Genomic DNA, 23,041 nt, shown 5'->3' with positions numbered 1-23,041 from the left:
AATAAATTTTTTTCCATTTTTCTCAAAGGAAATTTTTTCTCCCAAACTGGTGGGAGGAGGGGCCGCTTGAATCTGCTTTCTAGAGGAACATCTCCAGAGATTTCCTCCCTAAATTTGCCCTAAACCAGGACAAGTGTCAGTTGTTTGAGCCAGTCTATGGATATGAAGAATATTTGCTGGTAGTTTTACTTCTTCATACCATTTCTATTTCAAAACATTCTTTTCAAAGGATCTTATTCTTTTTAGATTATTATAATATTTTCAACAGAATTATGATTTTGCATGTAATTTATTTTAAGCTCATCTAAAGACCTTAATGATTTCTAATTAGTAGATTGTATCCCTGTCGTTGGAATTTATTATACAATACATAACATTTCAAAACAATGTTATTATAATAAATTAATTATTATCATTAATAATGCCTCCAAATTAATTAACCTGAAATTTCTTTGTTATCCTCAAATAAATAAGTCCTCAGTATCTTCCCAAATAACACACAGTGGTGCTCAGAACAGCTTACTTACGAAAATTTAACGTGGAAAAGGATTTAACTCTTACAGTATTATCAGTATGATTTCTAGTTCTTTCTCTGCCCTTTTTTGTTATTTCTGAAACAGCTGAGTATTGAAGAAAATCCTAGAGCTGCAAAGAAACACTCCTTGATACAAGTTAAATAGTTATTTTACTTCCTCAAGGATTGTAGTAATTCAGTTTGGCAGACACGGATCAGGGACTACAAGCTGAGACTTAATCAGTCAATGTACCAGAGATCCATGCAACCAAGATACTGTGGTGCAGTCATGTATTTAATATATCCAGTACAAACTGAAACTGGTATCATACTGTGCAAACTCACTGCAGCTTATTTTCTTCCAGATAAACAACTGCTTCCCTTAACTTGTCATCAAATGTGGACTATCACTTCTGCCAGCAGGTCATGATAGTAAAAAAAAAAAAAAAAAGCCAAAAAATAGACAGAACCTTGGGGGGTTTTTGGAATGACAATTGCTTCCAAACACTCATGATATCTAAAAAACACCAGCTTGCTTTCACAATCTAGTAGGTAACTACAACCTGCCCAACAGTATTACCCTGTAGCTGAAACTTAAGCAACAACATAGTTCTGGGCTATGTATAGTATGTGTTACTGAGGGCAGGCTGTCACACTACCACTACCAGTAGAGGTGTTCCAAATCCACCAACACTGAGAAACAGAAGTCCTGCTTTTATTTCTTCTCTTTTCTGGTTTGTCACTGAATGAGTTCACAAGTTATTCTAAATTAATGACTTGAATTTGATTTTTTTCCTGAAAAAACACTAGACCTTCTGAATGACGTGAAGGATACAAGGTGAGGGAATACGGGAAGGAGAAAAAAAATAGAAAGAAGAGAAAACATGAGGAAGAAAATGACTAACACCTTCCTCTACTGAGGAAAGTCTTAGTCATTTAAAAGCTAGCAAGCTTTTAAATATGGACATGATTGAAAAGAAGCTAATGTCAATTTCATTAATCTGCTGCACTTCTGCTCTCTTCTTCACACGTAGCTATATTTTGCCAACCCATCCATTACTTGTACTTACCTTGTGCTAGCATTGGTTGTTCTGTGTAATCCCATGAAAAAAAAAACAGAACTCCCACATTGACTAGTATGCGAAGCTATGAAATTGCACTATAAATAAGTTACACTTCCACGCATGTATGAAATCTGAACCACTGCATCATAACAGCAAGTTTAAATTGATTTCCCTTTTCTAAAAGATGCTGCTTTATACTTCTTCAAATAATTCTTCAGCTAGCTTGTTTAGATCTTCTAAAGCAAGTAAGACCCAGAAAAATTCATCAATGTTTTATAAAACATAAGAAATGTAACAAGCCCCTTCTCATCTGACTGTGCTTTGTGGCAGAAGTGTTTTTCTGTGATTAATAACTAAGATCTGTAAATACATGCATATTTTATTCAAAATCTAAACTGAGAGATTAATAACCTGACTACAATTTATTTGGCTAGTACATGGAAACAAATCCATATAGACATGTATAATTAAGGAAAGCTTATGTGCATTTCTCATAGACCTTACTACTCTTTCACCTTTTTTTAATTGAGTGGACTTAAAAGCAAAAGGCAACAGACTTGTACATTAATATCACGGCAAATATAAAAAGGAGTACAAGTCAAAGAAGTGTAGGTGATAGAGGCATTTATGTGACATTATAAGGAATAACAGAAAAGATAATACAGCTGATTCTTTGACAGAGAAAATTAAAAAAAAAACTTAAACACTGCTAATACCAGGTACTAAAAAAAAGAATTAAATCAGATTAAAAAAACAAAACCAAACAAAACAAACAAGCAAACAAACAAACAAGAAACCCTCAATGAAATCAAACTGTAAACATGGCAGCATGTTCCCATTCAAGTTAGAAGTTTAAAGCAAAGAACTCAGATAACAGTGGCTGAGATAAATTGGAAAAATTCTTTTGATAACAAATAACCACATTTTTGGTACCAATTCTGGAATGTATGATTTCAGAAGAAAATAAGATTAATGAATGGTAGAATACCCAAGTTTAGGGAAATGTCAAGCAGTGAATGCATCACTGCAGGACATTTACGGAAAATATTCTTCAGCCACAGTCATTACCAACTGTCATAACTGCAGAGCTAGGAGTAGAAAAGAAAAACATATTCTGTACAAATAGAAGAGTGAATATTACAGTTTAATAGCCTTGTAAAGAGTTTAACTTTTAATAATCGACACTATAGTTAATACTACAAGTTTAAAAAAAATCTTTACACAGTTGTTTCCTGAATATAATATCACTCTTTGAAAATTACTTAATAGTTCTTCCTCAAATTACCTTAATAAAATAATAATTGAACAAATAAACATGAAAAGCAACAGGAGTGTAAACAAGTAGAAATGGCATAATTAATTTTCACATATAAATAATGATCCACATAAATCATTTGAAGTTTCACTGTAAGTTATCTTTGACAGAAGTGAATCATTAGCATATGGCTATCCAGTAGTTTTCAAACTCTAACTACTGGCTGAAATTATTAGAGCATATTAACATACAATCAACCAAATTTATTTTTCCATAAATCCTTTCCTGCAGACCCATATACCACACAAACAAATACCTAGCACCTGCAAAGCCAGGATAGATATTTGTAAACATTGATGCACTGCAAGTTTTCCTCAAATACAAACATATTTTTGGAGCGAGTCTGCTTACTCAAAGTGTCCTCAAAGAGATACTCTACTACATCAGTGCAGTTACTAAATTACAATAGAGACCTTTTTTATTCAGTGAGTCAAAATATGCTCTTGCAAGAGTGTTAAAAGAAGAGCTCTGTTACATACAACCTTCAGGCCTTTGTGCTAGAAAACAGGTTCCATACAATGCCAGATTTACCATTGCTCTGCTTTTTATTACAGCTGAACCATAAGGTGTCAGTGTTGCACATTTAGCACTGTTCTTCAAAAGAATTTATAGAATAAAACCCCTACCCACTTCTTGGGTTTTCATGCTGTAAATCTCAGTGTGAACAAGTCCTTTTAATTAACCACCACTCATAAGCTACTTTCAGTTTTATGCATGGTTTCCATTATACCAGATACAGGATAAAAGAAGTCCTGAGATCTGGAAATGAAGCTTCCTTTTCCCTGACCTCAGCTTGGCCACACTACTTCCAAAATATTCTGTTATAGCATCTGTCATTCAACTCCATCAGAAAGGAGGGTCATAAACAGGACTATTAGCAGTACCATATTCAAGGCACATCTGAAAATCTTTTTTTTTTTTTTAATGCTCACAAGCCATCTCCATCTATTATATAAATATATTAAAAAATCAACTCAGGTTATGTTTTTACATCTGCCATCACAATTATGTGATGTATATAAAATACATTTTCAAGAAAAGGTAAAATCCTCTTGAGCAATAAAAGAGGACACAAATAAGAGGTCAAGACAGACAGGATGACAGTTACAGTTAGAGCTTTTTCAGCCAAAGAAACTATACATTCTTTAACAGTACTAAGAATCTACCAGTCTTAATTATTCATGTCATAGAAACACCAAAATAAGGGGACCAGAATGATACCTCACAGGTTACCTAATGAAACACTACAGCATGAAATCTGAACACAGGTTGAGCAAAGACATTGTGCTGGCCCTCAATCCTTGTCAACAGATACAATGAAGCAGTCATGCATTCCCAGTCACACAATGGCTGCAAAACTCTTGCCAGTCAGAAGTCTGTGTGAACCCTGAAGCAGAATGAAAATTCAACAAGTATTTTTCTAAACTCCAAGCAATCTGAGTAGCACACAGCATGAATTCTGAATATTCACAGCAAAGTTGTAAGATCTTGTATAAATGTAACTCATGGATCCATCTTGTAATCACATTTTTAAACTCTCTTGTGAAAGAAAACTTCTGTTGCTGCCATATCATAGTGCTTAAAAATACAGTTCAGATATTCTCCATTTTCTATTCATGCTCTTGATTTCTTTTTTTGCAAGCACTACAATAGCAATTTATGAATTTCATTATTTTAATTTTTGATCTATTTATTCTAATGCTTTCTTTCAAAATAACTTGCACATCCTGAAAGCTTCGGTCTGGCAAACCCTATGTTCACAATTGAGTGGCTTGTTGTTTTTTTAACCTAGTACTGAAATAGAACACTTTCAATGGTTTATTTCCCTTTGATTTTCAAACAACAAACACAAAATATTTTGATGCCACTACCAAACATTCTGTTCATTTTGCAGTTATATAATCTTTTACTTCAGTTACCCTTAAAATAAAAAATGCCATTCCAAATTAAAATATTTCTTTGATTTCAATTTTTCAAACTCATTTGAAAACCTCTGACACTTCATTTCAGCAAATTTACTTTTAATCAAAGTTTTACGCAAGTTTGCTTAGTTGGCTGTCATCCACAAATGTGATAACTGTAATATTTATTTCATTGGCCCACTGGGTAATGATGAGCAACAGAATTATTCTGAACAAGAGAACTGAGGGATCCTTTGAACACATTCTGAGAATAATAATAATAATAATAATACAATATGCTTTTCCAACCCAAGAACAACACTACTGCCTCTTCGAAAACACCCACTTCACCATTATCCGATTGTTGTCTTATGAAACTTGCCTTGGGAAGCCTGGAACAGTATTACAAAAGCTAAGATACAGAAAACTCTCTTCTTTTATAACTATATGGCCTTTCTTCTGGTCAGAGCAGGAAATCACCTTTTAATTTTTTCCCCCCAGATATATAGAAACAGACTATTTTATAGTCCACAGTTAATATAAAATTTCTATCACTTCTGTAAATCTGTGTCTGCTACGGAAATTCATAATTTCTAGTAAGTTCATCTCAGGGATATATAATAAACATGGATAAATACAATTAATTATTTATTTACCAAACAATTCACCTGATTCTTTTGCATTGTCTATGCAAACTAAAACCTTTATAGAGTTTCTCTGTGCAAATTAAACTGCTATGCCTAGGTAGCTCTTCAAAGGATTCTTCAGTCTGCTCACATTCCAAATTGATGTTCAATGTGGAAACCAACTATCCTAAACGCTGTCTATTTCACACACCACCAAGCTCAGTAAACACAGGGATGTGAATCACGAAAATAGTGTACAAAGAACTCTGCAGTTTAAGCAAACTGTCTTGCTTCAGTTACTAGAGAGATGATATAAATGTACCTTATGAGTCACCCACCAGAAACGAGTCAGGAGGTTAATCTTGAAGTGTGCATAAGAATTAGATTACCAAACAGCTTTTCAGATTGACAGTTGCACAAAGCCAGACAAGCAAAACTACACCAACTTATTTAGCTACAATTGCAGCCAGCACTGAAATAACCTTAAGTATTTCATGAGATTATGATCAGGGACATGAGCGTGGGGAGCAGGGTGCAGGGAGGAAGGAATAAGAAATTTTTTAAATTGACTGAGATACTTGCATGAAATCTACACTGCTCTCATGCTTTCTACATACCTTGTCTGGATTCAGCTTTCCTAGGAATTTCTGCAAAATAGCACTTTGGCACAGGTAGCGATGAAAACATTGGCCAAGGATATAGACCGCTGTCCTAGAAACAGGAACAGAAATAAATTAATTTAACAGAAACATTAATAGCTTTTTCTCGATTAACAAAGGTACAGTTCCCAGAATTACAGCCTATGCACCAAAATTGTTTGATACTACAACTTCCAATGAGATGTGCTATCACCAAAAGAAAAGGATAGAAAATCCAAAAAGCTTTGAGAATATAATTTTTTATGGCATATATATCACTGACAGTTTTGATTTTACAGTTCCTTTTTTCAACCACAAAGGAAATTGCAAGTTTTATAAAAAATATAAAAAAGAAACCCCAACAACCTACTAAACTGTATGTCCAACTTTATATATTGATTTAGGTATCTTTGTTGTGCTGACAGTAATCTGCATTTCATCTTTATGAGACTGACAGCCAGGAAGTAGAACATTTAAAAAAGTTGCCTAACAAACACTCCTTTGTTAGAACATTAATAAAAGCTCTAGGTATTAGATACTGCATAGAAGAACCCAAGAATGGAAAAAATATCAAATAATACAAAGATAAATGGAAAGCTAGTAAAGAAACCTCAGAAATATAAAAGGAAAAAACCAAACAAATTGTGTTCACTTAAAAAGTAACATTAAAATGGAGCAAAATAAAGATGTCATCTGAACATAGCATCTCCTAGGTACATGGCAATCCCCAGATAGTGGGAGCAATGTATTTGCTCAGTGTATCACTTCTTTAAAATGTTAACACTTCATAAAGCTATAGGTGGTTTGGTGTTAAATAATTTTTCACATGCTTAATTATCAGCAAAAATGTTCAGTTAATGAAGGCAGAAGGTACAGAAAGAAACTGGCAAATTTAAAATTCTAACCTTATCTAATTCTCTCAAAGGCAAAATCCTTTCCTGTGGTCCTCCAATCAGATTTATCCTTACAAGAACATGGTTTCTCTCCACTGACAGACCATCAATTATAAAAACTCTGTGGAATAAAACCCAAACAAAACTCAACAAACCTTTAAAAATTACAAGCTTTGATTTATTGAGTATTTAATTCACAAAACTTAAAGAAGCAAGATTATTTTGAGAAACATACCAGAGTTAAAACACAGGCTGGAATACAAATAGGCATAAATAAACAGAAACATTAGGTATTTTGAGAGGTCTCCAAGCATTGTTCTGTGTGCTTCCCTATCTACTACTGATTAGAAAAATTTGAGCAATTACTGGACCCAAAAGAGTAGAAAATTTCACAGATTTTCTTATGTCACATAAAAAATTTTATAATTAGGGCAGTGACAGTTAATGGACCATAAAAATTTGCTCCTTATTTTGCCTACCAGTATATTTCTGCTGTCACAAATAAGCAGAGTTGCTCACTACTTGAAACAGAGACAACTTGCTGTCTGAAATCACTGTGCAGCCCAAGGTACAAAATCTTTGAAAGCAGTAACATCCACGTTTTATTCACCAAGTTTCTTAATAAAAGTTTTTCCTTAGAAGGGAAATAGCAGCTTTCATGTTCAAATAGTAAATAACTATTATCTTCACCCAAACTGTTGGACTTACATTCTGTAATGGTCCCATATAACAAACAGTAAGAGGAAAATACTTCAAACTCAGCATGCCATGAGAAAGGAAAAAACGTCAGTAACTAAATGACTGTCCGCTTCTGTCCCAAAAATACTTTTTTTCTTTTGAAAGGATGCACTATGCAATTTTATTTAGAAGACAGCAGTGGAAAGTCATAGAAGCTGGGGAGTTGACTAAGCTACAAATAAGCTGTTGGAGAGTTGACAAAGCTACAAACCAAACAATAACAACAAGAACAAAAATACTCCCCCATAAAAACCCCAAAGTATGATGCCTGTAATTCATGAACATTAAAATACCCTGATTTTATATTAAATACATAACATTAAAAAATATATAAAATTAGAAAGCATACTTACATTCACAAGTTTTAAACACTTTTTGTTTTAGAAACACCTTAAGAGTAATATAACTAAAAAGTAAAAAAAAAAAATTGCTTTTTTATTTTTTATACTTTTCGGGTGAACATGGAAGAAAGAGAAGGCTATTATTCTTTCCATAATTTAAAACTGCTGACAAACCTGCATGTAAGGAAATTTATGGACATTAGAAGCCAGTTTAAGTGAAAGCATTTGTATGTTTAAAGCTACTACGGCATTTGTGTATTTGTTCTCAGGAGAAGAGTTTGATAGTTAAAATAACATTTACATCAATCACTTCTTACCCTGGTCCTTCTGAAGTTTCTGTGACATTTTCCTCCTGAGCAGTTAGTAAAACTTGTGACACTTTATACTGAGTCTCCAAGAGTAAAAGGGTATTGAGCTCACAGCACAGCACATTTAATAGCCTGCAGAAGGAGACATTGAAATGGTAGTACATCAGTCAGGACTCCAGTAATTCACAGAAAGACAAGGGTAAACATGTTTATGAAATCTTGCAATGGAAAGGGAGAAGAGGAAAAAACAGCAAAAAAACCCACTTGAAGTGCCTGAAAAAACCTCACATACAACTAGGTCAGGAACACTTTTATATCCTTTTCAACCACTCAAGTGGCACAACCCAACAGCTGTTTTTTTTGTGTGCACTGAACAACCAGAGAAAATACCCACTGGTCAGCTCAGTCGCTTTTGAGTTTACATCACAGTGTAACAAAAATGATACAGGCTTAGTAAGACATTCCATGTGAAATATAAGGAAATTATACAATAATAGGCTGGTAAAGCAACTCAAAATTAGGTTGTCTGAAGGGGGAAGAAGGAAGGGAGGTAAAATATCTTTCATTTAGAAAAGAGGCTTTTAAGACCTTCTGTATAATCACATTTAATGCAGTTCAAAAGCAATAAAAGATTTAGCATGTAACATAACTAATAAATCTGCTGGGTTAGGTTTCTTCAGAGAAACACAAATGGTAAATGAAATGAATAATAACAAGTGCACAAGACAGTACATTATATACAATTTTCTTTCATAACTTTGGGGCAAATTAACAGGGTAAGTACTCCAACATATTTTTATATAAATCTGAAATAAAACAGTCCAAATCACATTACTTTTTGTTTTAACTAATCTAATCACTCTAAGACCACAACAGAATAATTTCATTGAGGGCTTCCAGTTCAAGGAAAACAATGTAACTAAACATTCTTGTTACTGGTTTTATTTCCTGTTTTAACACAGTCATAAAATGCAACATAAATTAAGGCTGATCAGCATTATATTTTGCATTCACATAAGATTTTATATGAACTAGAAAATATACTGTTTTAAATTTATAGTCTGTTAGTCAAAGCTTATTTTCTTCCATGTAATTCCTCATATGTTTCTACTGACAAGAGCAAAAATTCATAAGCCATTCTCTCAATAATTTAACACCTGCAAATTTATACAGTTGTGCCCAAGGATTAAACAGCCAAGATGAGATTATGTCTCAGGTTTTTCTCTGTTGTTTTTTAAACAACTTGTGTTCAGTTTCAGTACTCTTCAGCTTTATTTCTTTTACATTAACTATTTTGTGACATCATTTTTTCTGTGTTCTCAGTACTTTTCTAAATCACAGATGAAGAAATGACTGTTCAACTATAATTTTTATTATTATTTAGAAGAAAAAATCCAGAAAAGAGCTCTGAAACCATCATGAAGATGGATAATTTTTTTCTGTGAAGTACAGTAAGTGGCAAAGACCAGCAGTTAAAAACCACTTGGGAGAAGACTAGCAGCTGAGAATGCTTTATAACATCATCTCCTCTGGTAGGCAAGACAGAGCAAAAAATAAAACAACAAGAACAGCCAACCATGAGCAAATAAAATTAGGTGGATGGAATAGTGGTAGAATAAATGATGAAATACACAAGATCTAGTGTAAGTAGCTGCTGCTTGGGCATTTAAATGAAATTTTCACCTACACAGAAAAAGACATTTAAAAATGCAACTATTGAAGTAGAGGTTATTTGGTTAATTGTGCTATTCCATTAATTACCTTTCAAAGTTACAAACGTATAAAGTTTCCAATTAAAAAAAAAATAACCCACATTTTATAGTAAGTATATTTGTAAATATGCTTGAATATAGCTATGGAGTTTTTGTCTTTTTTGTTTGTTTTTGGAACATAAGAATTGGATCAGACTCCCCATCTCAATATTTCATCTATAAGAAGTACATGCTTATGAGAATGTATAAAACATTTACAGATATAACACAATATGATTAAAGCATATATTTTTGAGATATGTTTTTAAATTTTCTTTAGAAAGACCACCAACCTAAATACTGCTGAAAATTGGAAGATACACTATGATGAAGTTATTGTACCTGGGAAGAGCCCAGCAACAGTACAGGCTGGGGACAAACAGTCATAAAGCAACTTTGCAGTCAAGGACCTGGGGGTCCTGATGGTCAATAGCTTGAACATGAGCCAGAAACATGCCCTTGAGGGCAATCACCATCCTGGGCTGTGTAATGAAGAGTGCTGCCAAAAGTCGCTGGAGAGAGATGACCCTGCCCCTCTACTGATTCTGGTGAAGTCATACCTGGAGTGCTGGGTCTAGTTCTGAGCTCACCAGTCACAGCATGACAAGGATGCACTGGAGCAGGTCCAACAAAAGGCCAAGAGGACGATTAAGGCTTGGGCCATCTGACATAGGGAAAAGCTGAGAGAGCTATGACTGCTCAGCCCAGAGGATCCTCAGGGGAGATCCTGTCAATGTGTATAAATATCTAACAGGAAGGTTTGAAAATTGAGTCAGACTCTTCTCAGTGATACCCAGTGAAAAGACTAGATGCAAAGGCCATGAATTGAAAGAAAGGAAATTCCATTTTAATATACTGTGATGGTGGTAAAACAGTGGAACAAATTGCCCAAAGATGCTGCAGGATCACCAGCCTTGACAATACTATAAACCAGACTGGACACAGCCCTGAGTAATGCTCTATAGTTGAACCTACTTTGAGCAGAGCAGTTGTACTATGCAACCTTCCATCTCCCTTTCAATTCTGATTATGTAATTCTGTGATCACTACTAGTAAAATATACCACACACCCAGGAACAAACTGCAGTGCATATAAAATAAAAGTTTATCTGAAGGCAGTCCTTTCTAGAAGGGCAGTTTCAAAAAAATTCAGAAATATCAAAATACATATCATAGTTGTGAAAATATGCTAGGAATAAGTAATTTAGTTCTGAATTCTGCATTTCCTCCCCTATCTATTTTTCTTGAAAAGTACTCCCTTAGTTCTACCCCTTGAACTACAATTTCACAATTAATACTTCCCTGCAGAAATCCCTAATCTAAAAGAAAGCATTCTAACTACTATTTTGTTCCACGGGCTATCTCCTTAGTTTTGCTCTGTGGAATCATATTGACTTCTTTAATTATGACACAACAAAAGCTCCTTTGTGAGGTATAAATCAGCTAGTAAATAAACCTTGCTAATTTTTATGCTGTCTCTCTACATTTTTTTTTGCCTGAAAATAATATAATAAACTGTCCATGATTTACTCTGAGTTGCTAAAAATGCATATTATGAGGATAGCTTATGATCACCTCAGTATTTTTCTAGGAGTTCCTTTTAAGAACACAAAAGAGTATGTTCTTTGTTCTTTTTCCCAATATCAAACCACATTTCTCTCAAACAGGACCTTTATTATGTTTTTCTATTTTTCTACAGTTCTCATGACACCACCATACACTATTCTTCCTTACTTTCATATGTTCTTTCCAAAGCCACTCTGATGTTCTGTCCTCACTTCAGGCACATCTGCTAATGCTCAGCTGGCAGTGAAAGATGCAAGATATTACTCTTGAAAACAGCAGCTGTAACAGTCTGTGGTGGGTTGACACCAGTCAGCACCTAAGCACCCACCCTGCTTCTCGCTCCCTCACCACTCGTGCCTGGCCAGTCTCTAACTAATGAGACCAGCAAGACCAACCTCCAAGTCCCTCAGTGTGGGATGCTGTGTGGTATAAAACATTCCTTTGGTCAGCTCAGATCAGCTGTCCCAGCTGTTTTCATTCCCAGCCTCTCACGCATTCCTAGGTATGGCTAATGTTGATAAAAAAGAAAGCCCTGTTGCTGAGCTGCTGCTTGCACAGCATCAGTGGAAACATGCTGTGTTATCAATACTCTTTTAGTCCCAAATTCAAAACACAGCACCCATGTGGGGTGCTATTAAAAAATTTGACCCCAGTCTGTATGGACTCCAGAGAAACAAGATAAAATTTTATGCTATAAGCAGCACAAAATTTCCACCACATAGAAAAAAGTAAGCAGCTCATCCAAAGTCAACTATACTACAATCTCAGTAAGAAATGTGTGCATGCAGCATAAAATGGCCAACTAGACACAAAATGCTTACATCTCTGCTACAGACAGTGACATGATGCTGAAATAGAGGACTAAACTGGTCTTTAGTAAAAGGTTTTCTTTGGGCTTGTAGTTACACCCCTTCTACAGATATAGGCATGGCTGAATCAGGCCAGTACAAAATACATAACATGATATTTGCAGAGAGCTGAGCTGTGGGACAAGGTAAGGTGCTTTTATTTCATCTCTCAGGAATAAATATTAAAAACTGAAGAGCAATAAATGAAGGACTGGAACTTCTTTGCAGTAGCAGGACCTCCTTTTCACTAAATGGCTATGTACAACAAAGTGAAATCCAAAGCCAAACTTGCATTAAACAATTCCAGTGTCAACATAATGGAGGACAGCCCATTTAACATCAGAGCTTACATTAATAATTTGATTTACTCCTTACTAAACTCTGAGTAAGAGCCTAAGCTTCAATGAGAACATGGATCCAAACAGTGAACAGCAATTATTTTCAAGTGCCAGACCAGTAGACAGAGGCTATGGCTAAAAAAAAAACCCTACAGAAGTCCAAAGCCTCTCAGTCAGTGTTGGAACACAAAGGGCATTTGGAAGCTTCGACCCAGCAAAGCCTTGCACACTGCCTTTGCAAACTGAACAAAAGGCATTAGAAATGAGCAGACAGAGGATGTCTCTGCACTTGGTCTAGCTAAAGGATGGAGGCTTCCAATTGTTCCACTGAGGACGATGCATGGTTTTGGAAAAAAATAAAAAAAAAAAAAAGAGTTTCTGGATACAGGAGTTACATATTTTGTGCCTGAGGTGCTGGAAGCTACTACCTCAGGGCAGTCATGTTTCTCCCAGAAAGAACACTCAGGGACTAACATATTCCTTACAATGTTTTCCACATGAAAAGATTTGCCAAAGAGCACCTACACCATTTCAGCTACCCAATGCACCAACAAATGACATGTGATTGCTAATGATAAAAGTTTCCCCAGCTAAATAAAAATGCTTTTCATGAGCATCACTTGCCAGCCTAGAGGATCAGAAGGGAAAAATTTTAAGTAAAGGAAAAAAAGTCAACAAGCAAGTAAAATCTGATCACAGAATCTACTGTTCCTATTTTATTAATAACTATTTGTTTTAAATTAATAAACCTAGTAAATTTATATTAAATTATAAGGTAGCAAAAAAATTGAATTAACTGTGTAATTCCATGATCACAGATAATGTGGAAGCATTCTCACACAATCCTGTTGCAAATCCCCATCATTAGTAGTCACTGCTAATCCAGACCCTGTCCCCTTTTACCTCTGGATTCTGCTACTCATGATGCTTTTTCATAAAGAGAAAGGAAAAGAGAGACTAAATATAAACAGCATTGTGTTGCAATCATTAAAATCACACATTCTCTTAATTAATAATAATATACATAATGCAAGTACAATTAAGGAATGACCTATTTCACATGCTGAGGCTACCTCACTATTAAAATGCTATTATATAAGGGAGGTGTTTAAAATGCAGTTGACAAAGTAATGGAGAAGAATGCAGGAACATTTATTATTTTTATTTCCTAAACTCACAAAGTTATCTTTTGCCTATCACTTTTTTTTTTCATTTAATTCATTCACCTGGATTTCACTGGAATGCTCTAGATTAAATTTTGACAGATATGTACTGCTTTAAGGCAAATTTCAAGATGCTGATTGACTTTGATGTCAGTAAAGTATAAGCCATTTAAATTTTCTTTCCTAAATCTTTCTCAGCTAGATTTTTAGGGCAACAGAAATAGATACAATGCATTTTAATAATTCTCTGCACTCACTTGGTAGGCAAGAAAACATAAACAAAAACATATCCACCATAATATTTTATATGACAAAGAAAATGTGACTTAACAATGTCAAAATCTTTATTACACAAACCTGAAAATAACAAGCCATAATTATTTTTCTATTTGGAGCAGACAGTAGATTTACAATCCTGAGGCTGATACAGATGAGCATATGACTTAGACTAATATTTACAATTTTCTTTAATTCCACAGAAAAAGAAATACATTTATTCACAAAGAGCATTGTAATAAATGCTGGATTTTCAGCCTTGCCTTAGAGAAGCCTAAAATAAATCTATTTTCCACTGCAGTTGAAATTACACTTCTACGAAATGGGTTATCTTCAGATATCTCTAATGACAGGCAAACTGATTGAATCTTTAAAATTAAACAGTCACAATTTGCATATCTGAAGGAAAAGGGTTTACCCTCAGAATTTTCCAGGTATGCCCCTGCAGAAGGCCAAACACTTTAACAGAGTTGCTTGATGCTCACTAGCAGGAGGCACCTTAGTGAACAAGTGTGGAACTAACAAAGGTCCTTCTGATTCAGAATGTATGTACAAAAGATCTTTTGACTTCACAATATTTAGGCATTTTATTGATTTATGCTTAAAATAAGCCACTGGGGGGAAAAAAAAAGATAGCCAAAGGAAAAAAAATGTCTAATTTTCCTCTTTAAAGTATTCAAATGCCCCTTACTGCCATTTTATCATATGTCCACAAATAAGAGATTCCAAGAACAGTGTGTTACAAAAGTACTCTATTAAGTAAAAGGGAATTTTTGCAGATCTGCCTGTAAACAAACTCTATCTCTTCCCACTACCCACAGTGTAGGTATGTTCCAGTAATGTTGTTTCTCCTGTTTTTTACTCAAGCCAACACTAATTGAGTATCTTCTAATTTATTTTGGGGTATTGATACTGTTTAGAGACAGGAACCTGATCCTCAAAGCTAGAAATTCTTACTCTGCCACACTTTAATCCAGCTAATAAAACAGTGTCACTATCATTCACAGAAAAGCTATTTTCTGAATAGAGAGAACAGCAATATGTAAATAGCTGAATAATCCTTCAGGCAAAGACTTTGAAAATATATATATTATTAATATATTTTCTTGGCAGGCTGTAAAAACTCATGAATGCATTTACCGTACTGAAATACTAGACAAAATGTGTTGATAATATATAATATCATTAATGTGAAAGATTCCTTTTTAATATAAGTTAGAGACAGAGAGCTCTTCAAAGAGCATGGCCTCAACAGGGAGGTGGTAAAGACTTCTAGTGTCACATTTTAAGAAAACTGTTATTTCTCATATGCAGTATCTTTTAAAATCAGATTTATGGGTGTACTTGTATCAGAGAAATAAAGCTGATCATTAAACTAAGAAAATACTCTCTGTTTAGTATGTTAAAAAAAATATTGCTTTAATTACTGCTCTTAATTTCCTTTTTGTAGGATTTGTGCTCTGATGGCAAGTTCAGAACCTTCTACAACAGAAAGACCACAGAGAATTTCTGCATTAGCTCCTGTGCATCCAGATTTTCAGCCTGTACAAAAGAGTGTCTGAGACAGCCTTCAGTATTCTTTTATCAACTGATACTAGTCAACTGGGACACTTCTCAATTCTAAATAAGTGTAAAGCTGCTTTGAAGCTAAAAGCTGAACTGACAGCTTGAAAATCTTTCTATAGACAAATTAGGAACTGTCTATATACTTAGACATTTCTATTCCTATCTCCAACTTCTTGCCTAAGGTTTCCCTTTAATAAATACATAATAGTAACGATAATAACACTTTTTTTTTCTCCAGTTAGCTTAAAAGGACCTTCAAGTGAACAAAACTCATTGCACAAATACATAATAGATTCAATTAATGGAATATCAGATCACTGTCTGAAACTACTGAAGAATCATCCTAGGCAAAGATACTTCCAAGAACCTAAAAACAAACAAATAAAAAAACCAAACAAAAAACCAAACCAAAATAAAAATGCAAATGAACAAACAAAAAAACCCTAACAAAACCAAAGAGTAACAACAAGAAGAAAACCAAAGGAACCACAGATTTGAAATTAGCTACTGCTTGTGGTTACACTGAGTATTTCACCCTTGCCCACACAAACCCTAATCTATATGAATGCACCATAGGGAGTATTCTTTAAAGACTAAGCTATGGACACCCTATTCTGCTTCCCTATGTTTTCTGTTTGCCTTCTACTGCATGCACACCACTTTACAGTGGTTAAGCTTGAAAAGTGAAGTTGACAGCAAAGCCTCTACCATACTGTCCTTCAAAACTGTAATACAGAATTCACGCTTATTCAAAATGAAAAAAACTATCCACCAGAAAATGAAGTAATAAAATTACAAACATAAATATCCCAAATACCTGTGCATTTTGGATTAAACAGACTGTGGAAATACCTATGTATTTTATGCTTTATATGCAATTGCACACCTAATAACCAAAATAATTTAAGACACTGAAGCTCAGTATACACACAAAGCAAAGTGTAGTTCTAAATTGCAGAAGTCGTTTAACAGTCAACTACATGTGTAACTGTTTTGAACAAGAAAAGCAGGACCTCACAGTATAACACTGTAAGTTAAAGAGATCTGAAGTTCAGCACTCAACTATGGGTTGAGTTGAGCCACATATATGGTGTATGGCTGTGTAGATCTGTGAACAATTAAAAGAATGTGGCTTTGGCTGTATTATTGGTATTAAGTCTAGCAGAAATGTTTCCAGACAATTGCTTCACAAAATCATACTGTTTTTCAATGCTGCAATTATCACATAAATATTTAATTTCTACATAACAGCAAAGATTAGATCTTTTACTATAATTTCCACATTTTCAGATCTGTTAAGCACCTAATATTATTTGGTATAACTCCTGCTGAACTTAGAACTCTTGATGGAATTTGGTCAAGGAGCAAATCAACTACACAAGGCAAGGTTCATTTACGGAACATGGATGTCTGCAGTCAGCAGCATTCACAGAACTTTGAAATGAACTGTACACCTCTCATGTTCAGGTAATACAGGCCACGGTTATTTGCAAGTCTTAATACTCTAAATAAGTCTTAATACTGTAAATCCTGAGTTAGAAGGGACCCATCAGGACCAGTCCAACTCCTGACCTGCACCCCTAGGACACCCCAAGAATCACAGCACATGCCTGAGAGCGCTGTCCAAACGCTTTTTTGAACTCAGTCAGGCTTAGTTCTTTTAACACTTCCCTGGGGAGCCTGTTCCAGTGCCCCGCCACCCTTTATTTTAAACTGTAAACCATCTCATTTCCTCCAAAGCAGCATTTATAACTTCTGATTTATATGTCAAAATCATATATATCTCCCAACTCCAATCTCTGCCATTGTTCATCTCCTCTATGCTCATCCTTATCAACAAATTGTACTGTATCATACATATTCATACAATTATTCATATATAGTATGAAATAATTTAATTGCGATATTGAAGCAAAAACAAAGCTGCAAAAAGCTAAGGTTTCAGAACTTAATCAGTTGGGCTATATCTTGCTCAAGCAAGGTAATCAAAGTTTTCCATATTGTGAAGTACAATCCAATAGGTTTTTATTTCAACTGTCTATAATAAGTTCCCAACAAAAATGTGAATTCAAGTATTTATATAGTCATCCTTGGAAAACAGAATAAAAATGCAGAAAATAATTTCTATGTTAAAATTATAAAGCACTGAATATTACAATACATGAGCATAACAGTGTGAGCATCTTTTAAGTGTACCTTTAGGTTCTAGAAATATTTGGAACCAAATGCTACACTCCTTAAACTAGGTTTTTGTGAAATAGGTGATAATTAAACAAATAGTTAAAAAACAATTTTAAGTACACAGAAACTACATAAACCAAAATCACATAAACATAGTAAAAATAATTTTGGTATTTTGGTGTACAGTGGATGTACAACTTGTTTTTTACAGTCAAGTAGGCAAAATAACATGCAATTTCTATCACTGCTTCTCATATTACAATATATCCATTTACAGATAATAAGATAAGATCCATCACTGTTCTCATTTTGAAGGCCATTTTTCATTTAATCTTATAGTAAAAAAAGGGGAAATTTCACCTTCATACATAATAAAACCCAAACAATGTTATCTTGTCAGAAGTAACACATCCAAGCATATTACATTCTATTTAGTTAATGTGACCAGAGAATAAAAAACATGCACCTTACCTCAGACCAAATATATGGGACTGTTCATAATTGAATAACGAATGAATTTTAGCTTCTGAGTTCAAAATTATAAGCCTGTCAATAATATCCTGTCAAAGGAAGAGAAATGTGAAAAACCATGTAGGCTTTTATAATTTATGCACATTATAGTTTCATAGGGATATTTACTATTGAATGAAAACTATTATTAAAACACACACTGAAATTATTTCTGTAACAGGAGGTGTTTTCCACACAAAAGTCAACAGCAAAATTGAAGGCAAAAAAGGCAAAACTTTCCTAACCATGTAGAAGGTTAGGAAAAAAAATCTATTAAAAATATAAACGTACAAAAAGATCCTTGCATGTCGACTATCCTAGTCCTTCTTTAGCATTAAACCACAAAAAAAAAATTAATTTTTTTTGCATGTTTGAAGTGTGTACATGTCTATTTTAATAAAGAGAACAGCAACTCCTTCAGTGTAATAACCCTTTCTCACAGCAGTTAGTACTACATGCTTCACAACACAGCCATTTAGTCTTGCTCTAACAAGACGGCTCAGATGTTGAGGTTTACACCTTTCATCTTGGAGCATCTCATGTAGCAGACAACGACTTGTGGCTGCTTCCCACTTCTTCCACAAAGCCAACCCAATTATCTTCCCCTCTGGCTCACTGCACATGCAAACTGCTTCTGAAAAAATTATTTCATTAAAAAAACTAAGGAATGAACAAAAACATTGTTCATGTTCAGTCTTGTTATCATGTCAGAGAGAGATTGCTGTGCTATGGTCACAAGAAACAGATTACAAAATCCTTATGAGGTTTATTTAATCTCGATTAAATACGAACTTCTATTTTCTCCACATTTTATAAGTACAGTTTCAGAGACAGCAGAGGGAGTTATTATTCACCTAATTAGATCAATGAGTCATTTCAATAAGATATGAAGGGAAAGTTAATACTCATACTTCATTGAAATTAACAAAAGCTCTGGTTTTCAATGGAGAAAAGTAAAAATCACGAGTAAAACTCACAATAGAAAGAAAACAAAGTCTAGAACTTTTCAAATTAAACTGTCTTCATAGAATGTACTCTTACTTAAAATACAGTGAAAGTATACTTTTCCTATTAGATTTCTGGGGCACTGGGGGAGACAGCTTTTTCCACATAGTATATTTAAAATAAAATTCTCAATTAAAAAACTCAACTTGGACCTCAAGGCTGTTCATAAAATTGATAATGCAAGCAATTGATTTGTTTGGGAATTAAGATTTTTTCAGATATCTGTGCGTATAAAGAGTTAAATGCTAAGGGATATTTCTCTGGCATTATGTTCCTTCTCTCATTTATAAATCAAAGCTTGGAGTTGCAAAAGAGTACAAACAGCAGGCACAGTAAGAGGACTACTGAGAAAGGAGACTAAGCTCTGATTTGGGATTTTAGGAAGGAAGATAATGAACAAGGTCTAACACAGGATTACATCCAAAAAATTTGTGGACAGATTTTCACTGCTCAGCCACAGAGCATAGCTTAAATATTACAGGTCAGATGTCATCTACTTGGAATATCTAAGACAAACCATCTAAGATTCTCTAGAATCGCTGAAGAAAATCACCTTTTCTAATGTCTTTCAAAGCTACAGGTCTAGAGGCTATCTTCCAAACTAGATTCTCCTGAATATATACACTGCAGAAACCTTCAAAGACTGGAGGCAGGCAGAAAATCCTCATTTATGTGTTCCATTCCCTAAAATAATTTTACATGCCAAACACAGCAAAGAGAAATCTTACATGTATTAAGAAAAATTTCCCTAAGGGCACAAATGAAAACCTCATTAGTCTACAGTTAAAAATTGTAAAAGTTGTTATCAACTATCACTATTATCAGTTGTTAGCAACTGATAATCTGTTCAATCAATGATACAGCTAGTCAGATAAAAAATATAAAGGAAGTAAAAATGTTTAAATCCTGGGTTTTCAAGAAATAAAGGATATACCAAAATGATTAAGTTCTGTGCATTAGCAAATATAGTTTAGCATAAACAAGTCACATTCCATGGCAACACAATACAATTCAAAAAAAGAGACACAAAGCAGTTAGGTCTTCCGATCAAATCTTCCAGTGGCACAGAAGTTGCTTTTACTTTGCTTCTTGTAGTTATATCTAGTCAAAATCTTTTACCTTTTGCTTTCTGGAATCACTGCCCAAAAACATAGTCATAACAAACCTGTATCTCTTCTTAACTTCAGAAATTTTCTGTGTACTTAGACTCAGCCATTATATGTTAAACTAACATTAGAGGATCTCACAATTTCCTTTCTGCTAACTACATCATCTTGGATGCCTATCTTACATATCTAGGTGTATCTTGGATGGCTAGGCCCACAAAATCCACTGCTGCACAGTAGTTCACTGAGACAAACCTCATCCAAAATATCTTTATCTCCTCAGGGAACTTTGAACAATTGTATCAGTATTGGTATTTCTAGAAACCTAGAAAATTTCATAAAATACTCAAGTGCCTCTAAAGCTAAAATAACACTGGCTTTCAAAAGCTGCAAAAATCCTTCTTGAGATCTACCACAATTTGAATGCTCTCAAATACTTATGATTTTCAGCATACATCTATCTTTCTCACTCTGAGTTCCTTAAAAAACTTGGTAACTGAACAAAGCTATCCATCGGTGAACACACTAGCATTGAGTAGATTGGAAAAATGAAATTTGTCATGCAATTTCCTCTTGAAATCATCAAAACAGTATTGCAAAAGAGAACCCCAAAATATCTTCCAAACCTAATATACACTATTATGATAAACTCTGTCTAAACAACTTCAAATATCACCAATCCAGAGCCTATGCTAGACAAACACTTCAACATAACAGCAATTTAAAGTGCTAACTCATTAGGGAAAAAATCTGATTTTAACTGCCACACAAGGTCACAAATTGTCTGTGCTTTGTAGATGAGAAAAAAGCCATAATTGACTGCAGTAGAATGATTGAATACAAAATAATACTAAATACAGAAATGGTAAAGCTATTTCTCTGAAGTATGTCTTAATCAGTAGCTTTCCAATTACTGATTTTTTCCTTTGTGTGAATTACGTGTCCTATTAAAAAATAGCCTGAGATATGAGGCTTTTGTGTTTACATTTTGTTTTGGTTTTTTTTCTTTTATTCTTTTTAAATCCACAAGTAGTGTGATAGAGCAATGCTGTATAAAGTACAAGTATACATATTTTCCAACATTTTCCCATATGTAACTGTATGCACATACAAACATGATTATTTATGTTACTTTCTTTCTGTGAAAAAACACAAGTCAGGAAAGATGATCTTTAAATTAGGCATCAAAATTTATATTACCTTTAAGATTTCAAAATGAAAATTTAGGTTCATATGAAGTGATATGTGCATATACTGCCCTCATGCTGTATATAATACAAAATGCAGAAAAATTAAAAATCTTTCAATAGGAAAAAAAAACTTACTCTTTTACAACAAAAACATTTTCTCAGGTAAAAATGTCTTCACAGAATTATTTTTCCTTCAAAATACTTACAATTATATCTGTGGGTACTTCACGGAATGAATACATGGGTTTATTTGGTATATCTCGTTTACTCAGGAGCTCAAAAACTGCTGGGTAAGTTAGCAAGTTTACCAGAAACAAAAATGACTAGAGAAAGAAAAAAAGGAGGGACAACAGGGAATATTAATCTGTTAAGTACAACCAAGTAAGTGTTAGCAATTGTTTGCAATCTACATTAACTTTGTTCTTATCCTTTACAGGCTGAACTTAACATAAATACACCTGTCGAAAATAAGACTGTATACCTGGTAGGCATCTGTATAATCTAAAAGTGCAGTAGTGTATGAAATATCTATTACCTATCATATGGTACATACAATTTTGAAAATTACAGTATTTCATTACCATTTAATTCTAAAATCTTGAGACAAAGAATAATCTAAAATCTAAAATTCCTGATTTTATTACAGTAATCAGGACATAAACTGATGGCCAGCACTTAAGACTTCATTTTGCCATGATTTTTATTCATTATTTCATAGTTAATCCTTGGCATTGTGAACAGCCATGCAACATAAGAATCCTGTATCAGTCATGTTTTAACTAGTGTATTATACCAATTTTGACACAAGGGCCAAGAAGCAGGTATAATAAAAATTTACAGAAAGGTATGTGTCTTCCTATCTGAACCACAGCACTGTTTCTTTCCATACAAAAACATAAGATTAAATAATTTCTCACCTTCTGACAACTTTGGTCAATAGGGTCAACTGGAGTAGATTTGGGTTGGGTTATTCTCAAATCATCTTTTCCACACTCCAAAAGAGCCCATAATTCAGTTACAAGTGCCTTTACAAAGCCTAAAACAAATGTTTGTTCTAATCATGAGTTTCATGTCAGAAATATTTTACACCACAATTCTAACCAAGATGTGTAAAATTCCCTATACTGAAGGCTGAAATTTCACCACACATATTGCCTTAGGGTTACTATCCCTGCTATTCTCAATACTCCAAACTACCTTCCT

General features: G+C 34.0%; 1 protein-coding gene across 2 annotated transcripts in view; it reads right to left on the bottom strand.

The window, feature by feature from the left end:
* TBC1D32 (TBC1 domain family member 32) overlaps positions 1-23,041 on the bottom strand; it is a 74,376-nt gene that overhangs the window by 25,549 nt on the left and 25,786 nt on the right. For both annotated transcript variants that reach the window (XM_054279112.1, XM_054279113.1), the window contains exons 21-26: positions 22,756-22,874; positions 22,045-22,161; positions 18,499-18,587; positions 8,348-8,470; positions 6,964-7,072; positions 6,038-6,131 (exon numbers count right to left, since the gene is read on the bottom strand). In XM_054279112.1, coding sequence (XP_054135087.1) covers positions 6,038-6,131; positions 6,964-7,072; positions 8,348-8,470; positions 18,499-18,587; positions 22,045-22,161; positions 22,756-22,874 — 651 coding nt within the window. The remainder of the gene's footprint in view (positions 1-6,037; positions 6,132-6,963; positions 7,073-8,347; positions 8,471-18,498; positions 18,588-22,044; positions 22,162-22,755; positions 22,875-23,041) is intronic.

Source organism: Melozone crissalis, unplaced genomic scaffold, assembly GCF_028551555.1.
Source record: "Melozone crissalis strain CALT ecotype California unplaced genomic scaffold, PUWL_Pcris_2 ptg000027l_1, whole genome shotgun sequence".
Lineage (NCBI taxonomy): Eukaryota > Metazoa > Chordata > Aves > Passeriformes > Passerellidae > Melozone > Melozone crissalis.
Note: the sequence above shows the minus strand (reverse complement) of the source record. Positions and strands in the feature narration are given on the sequence as shown.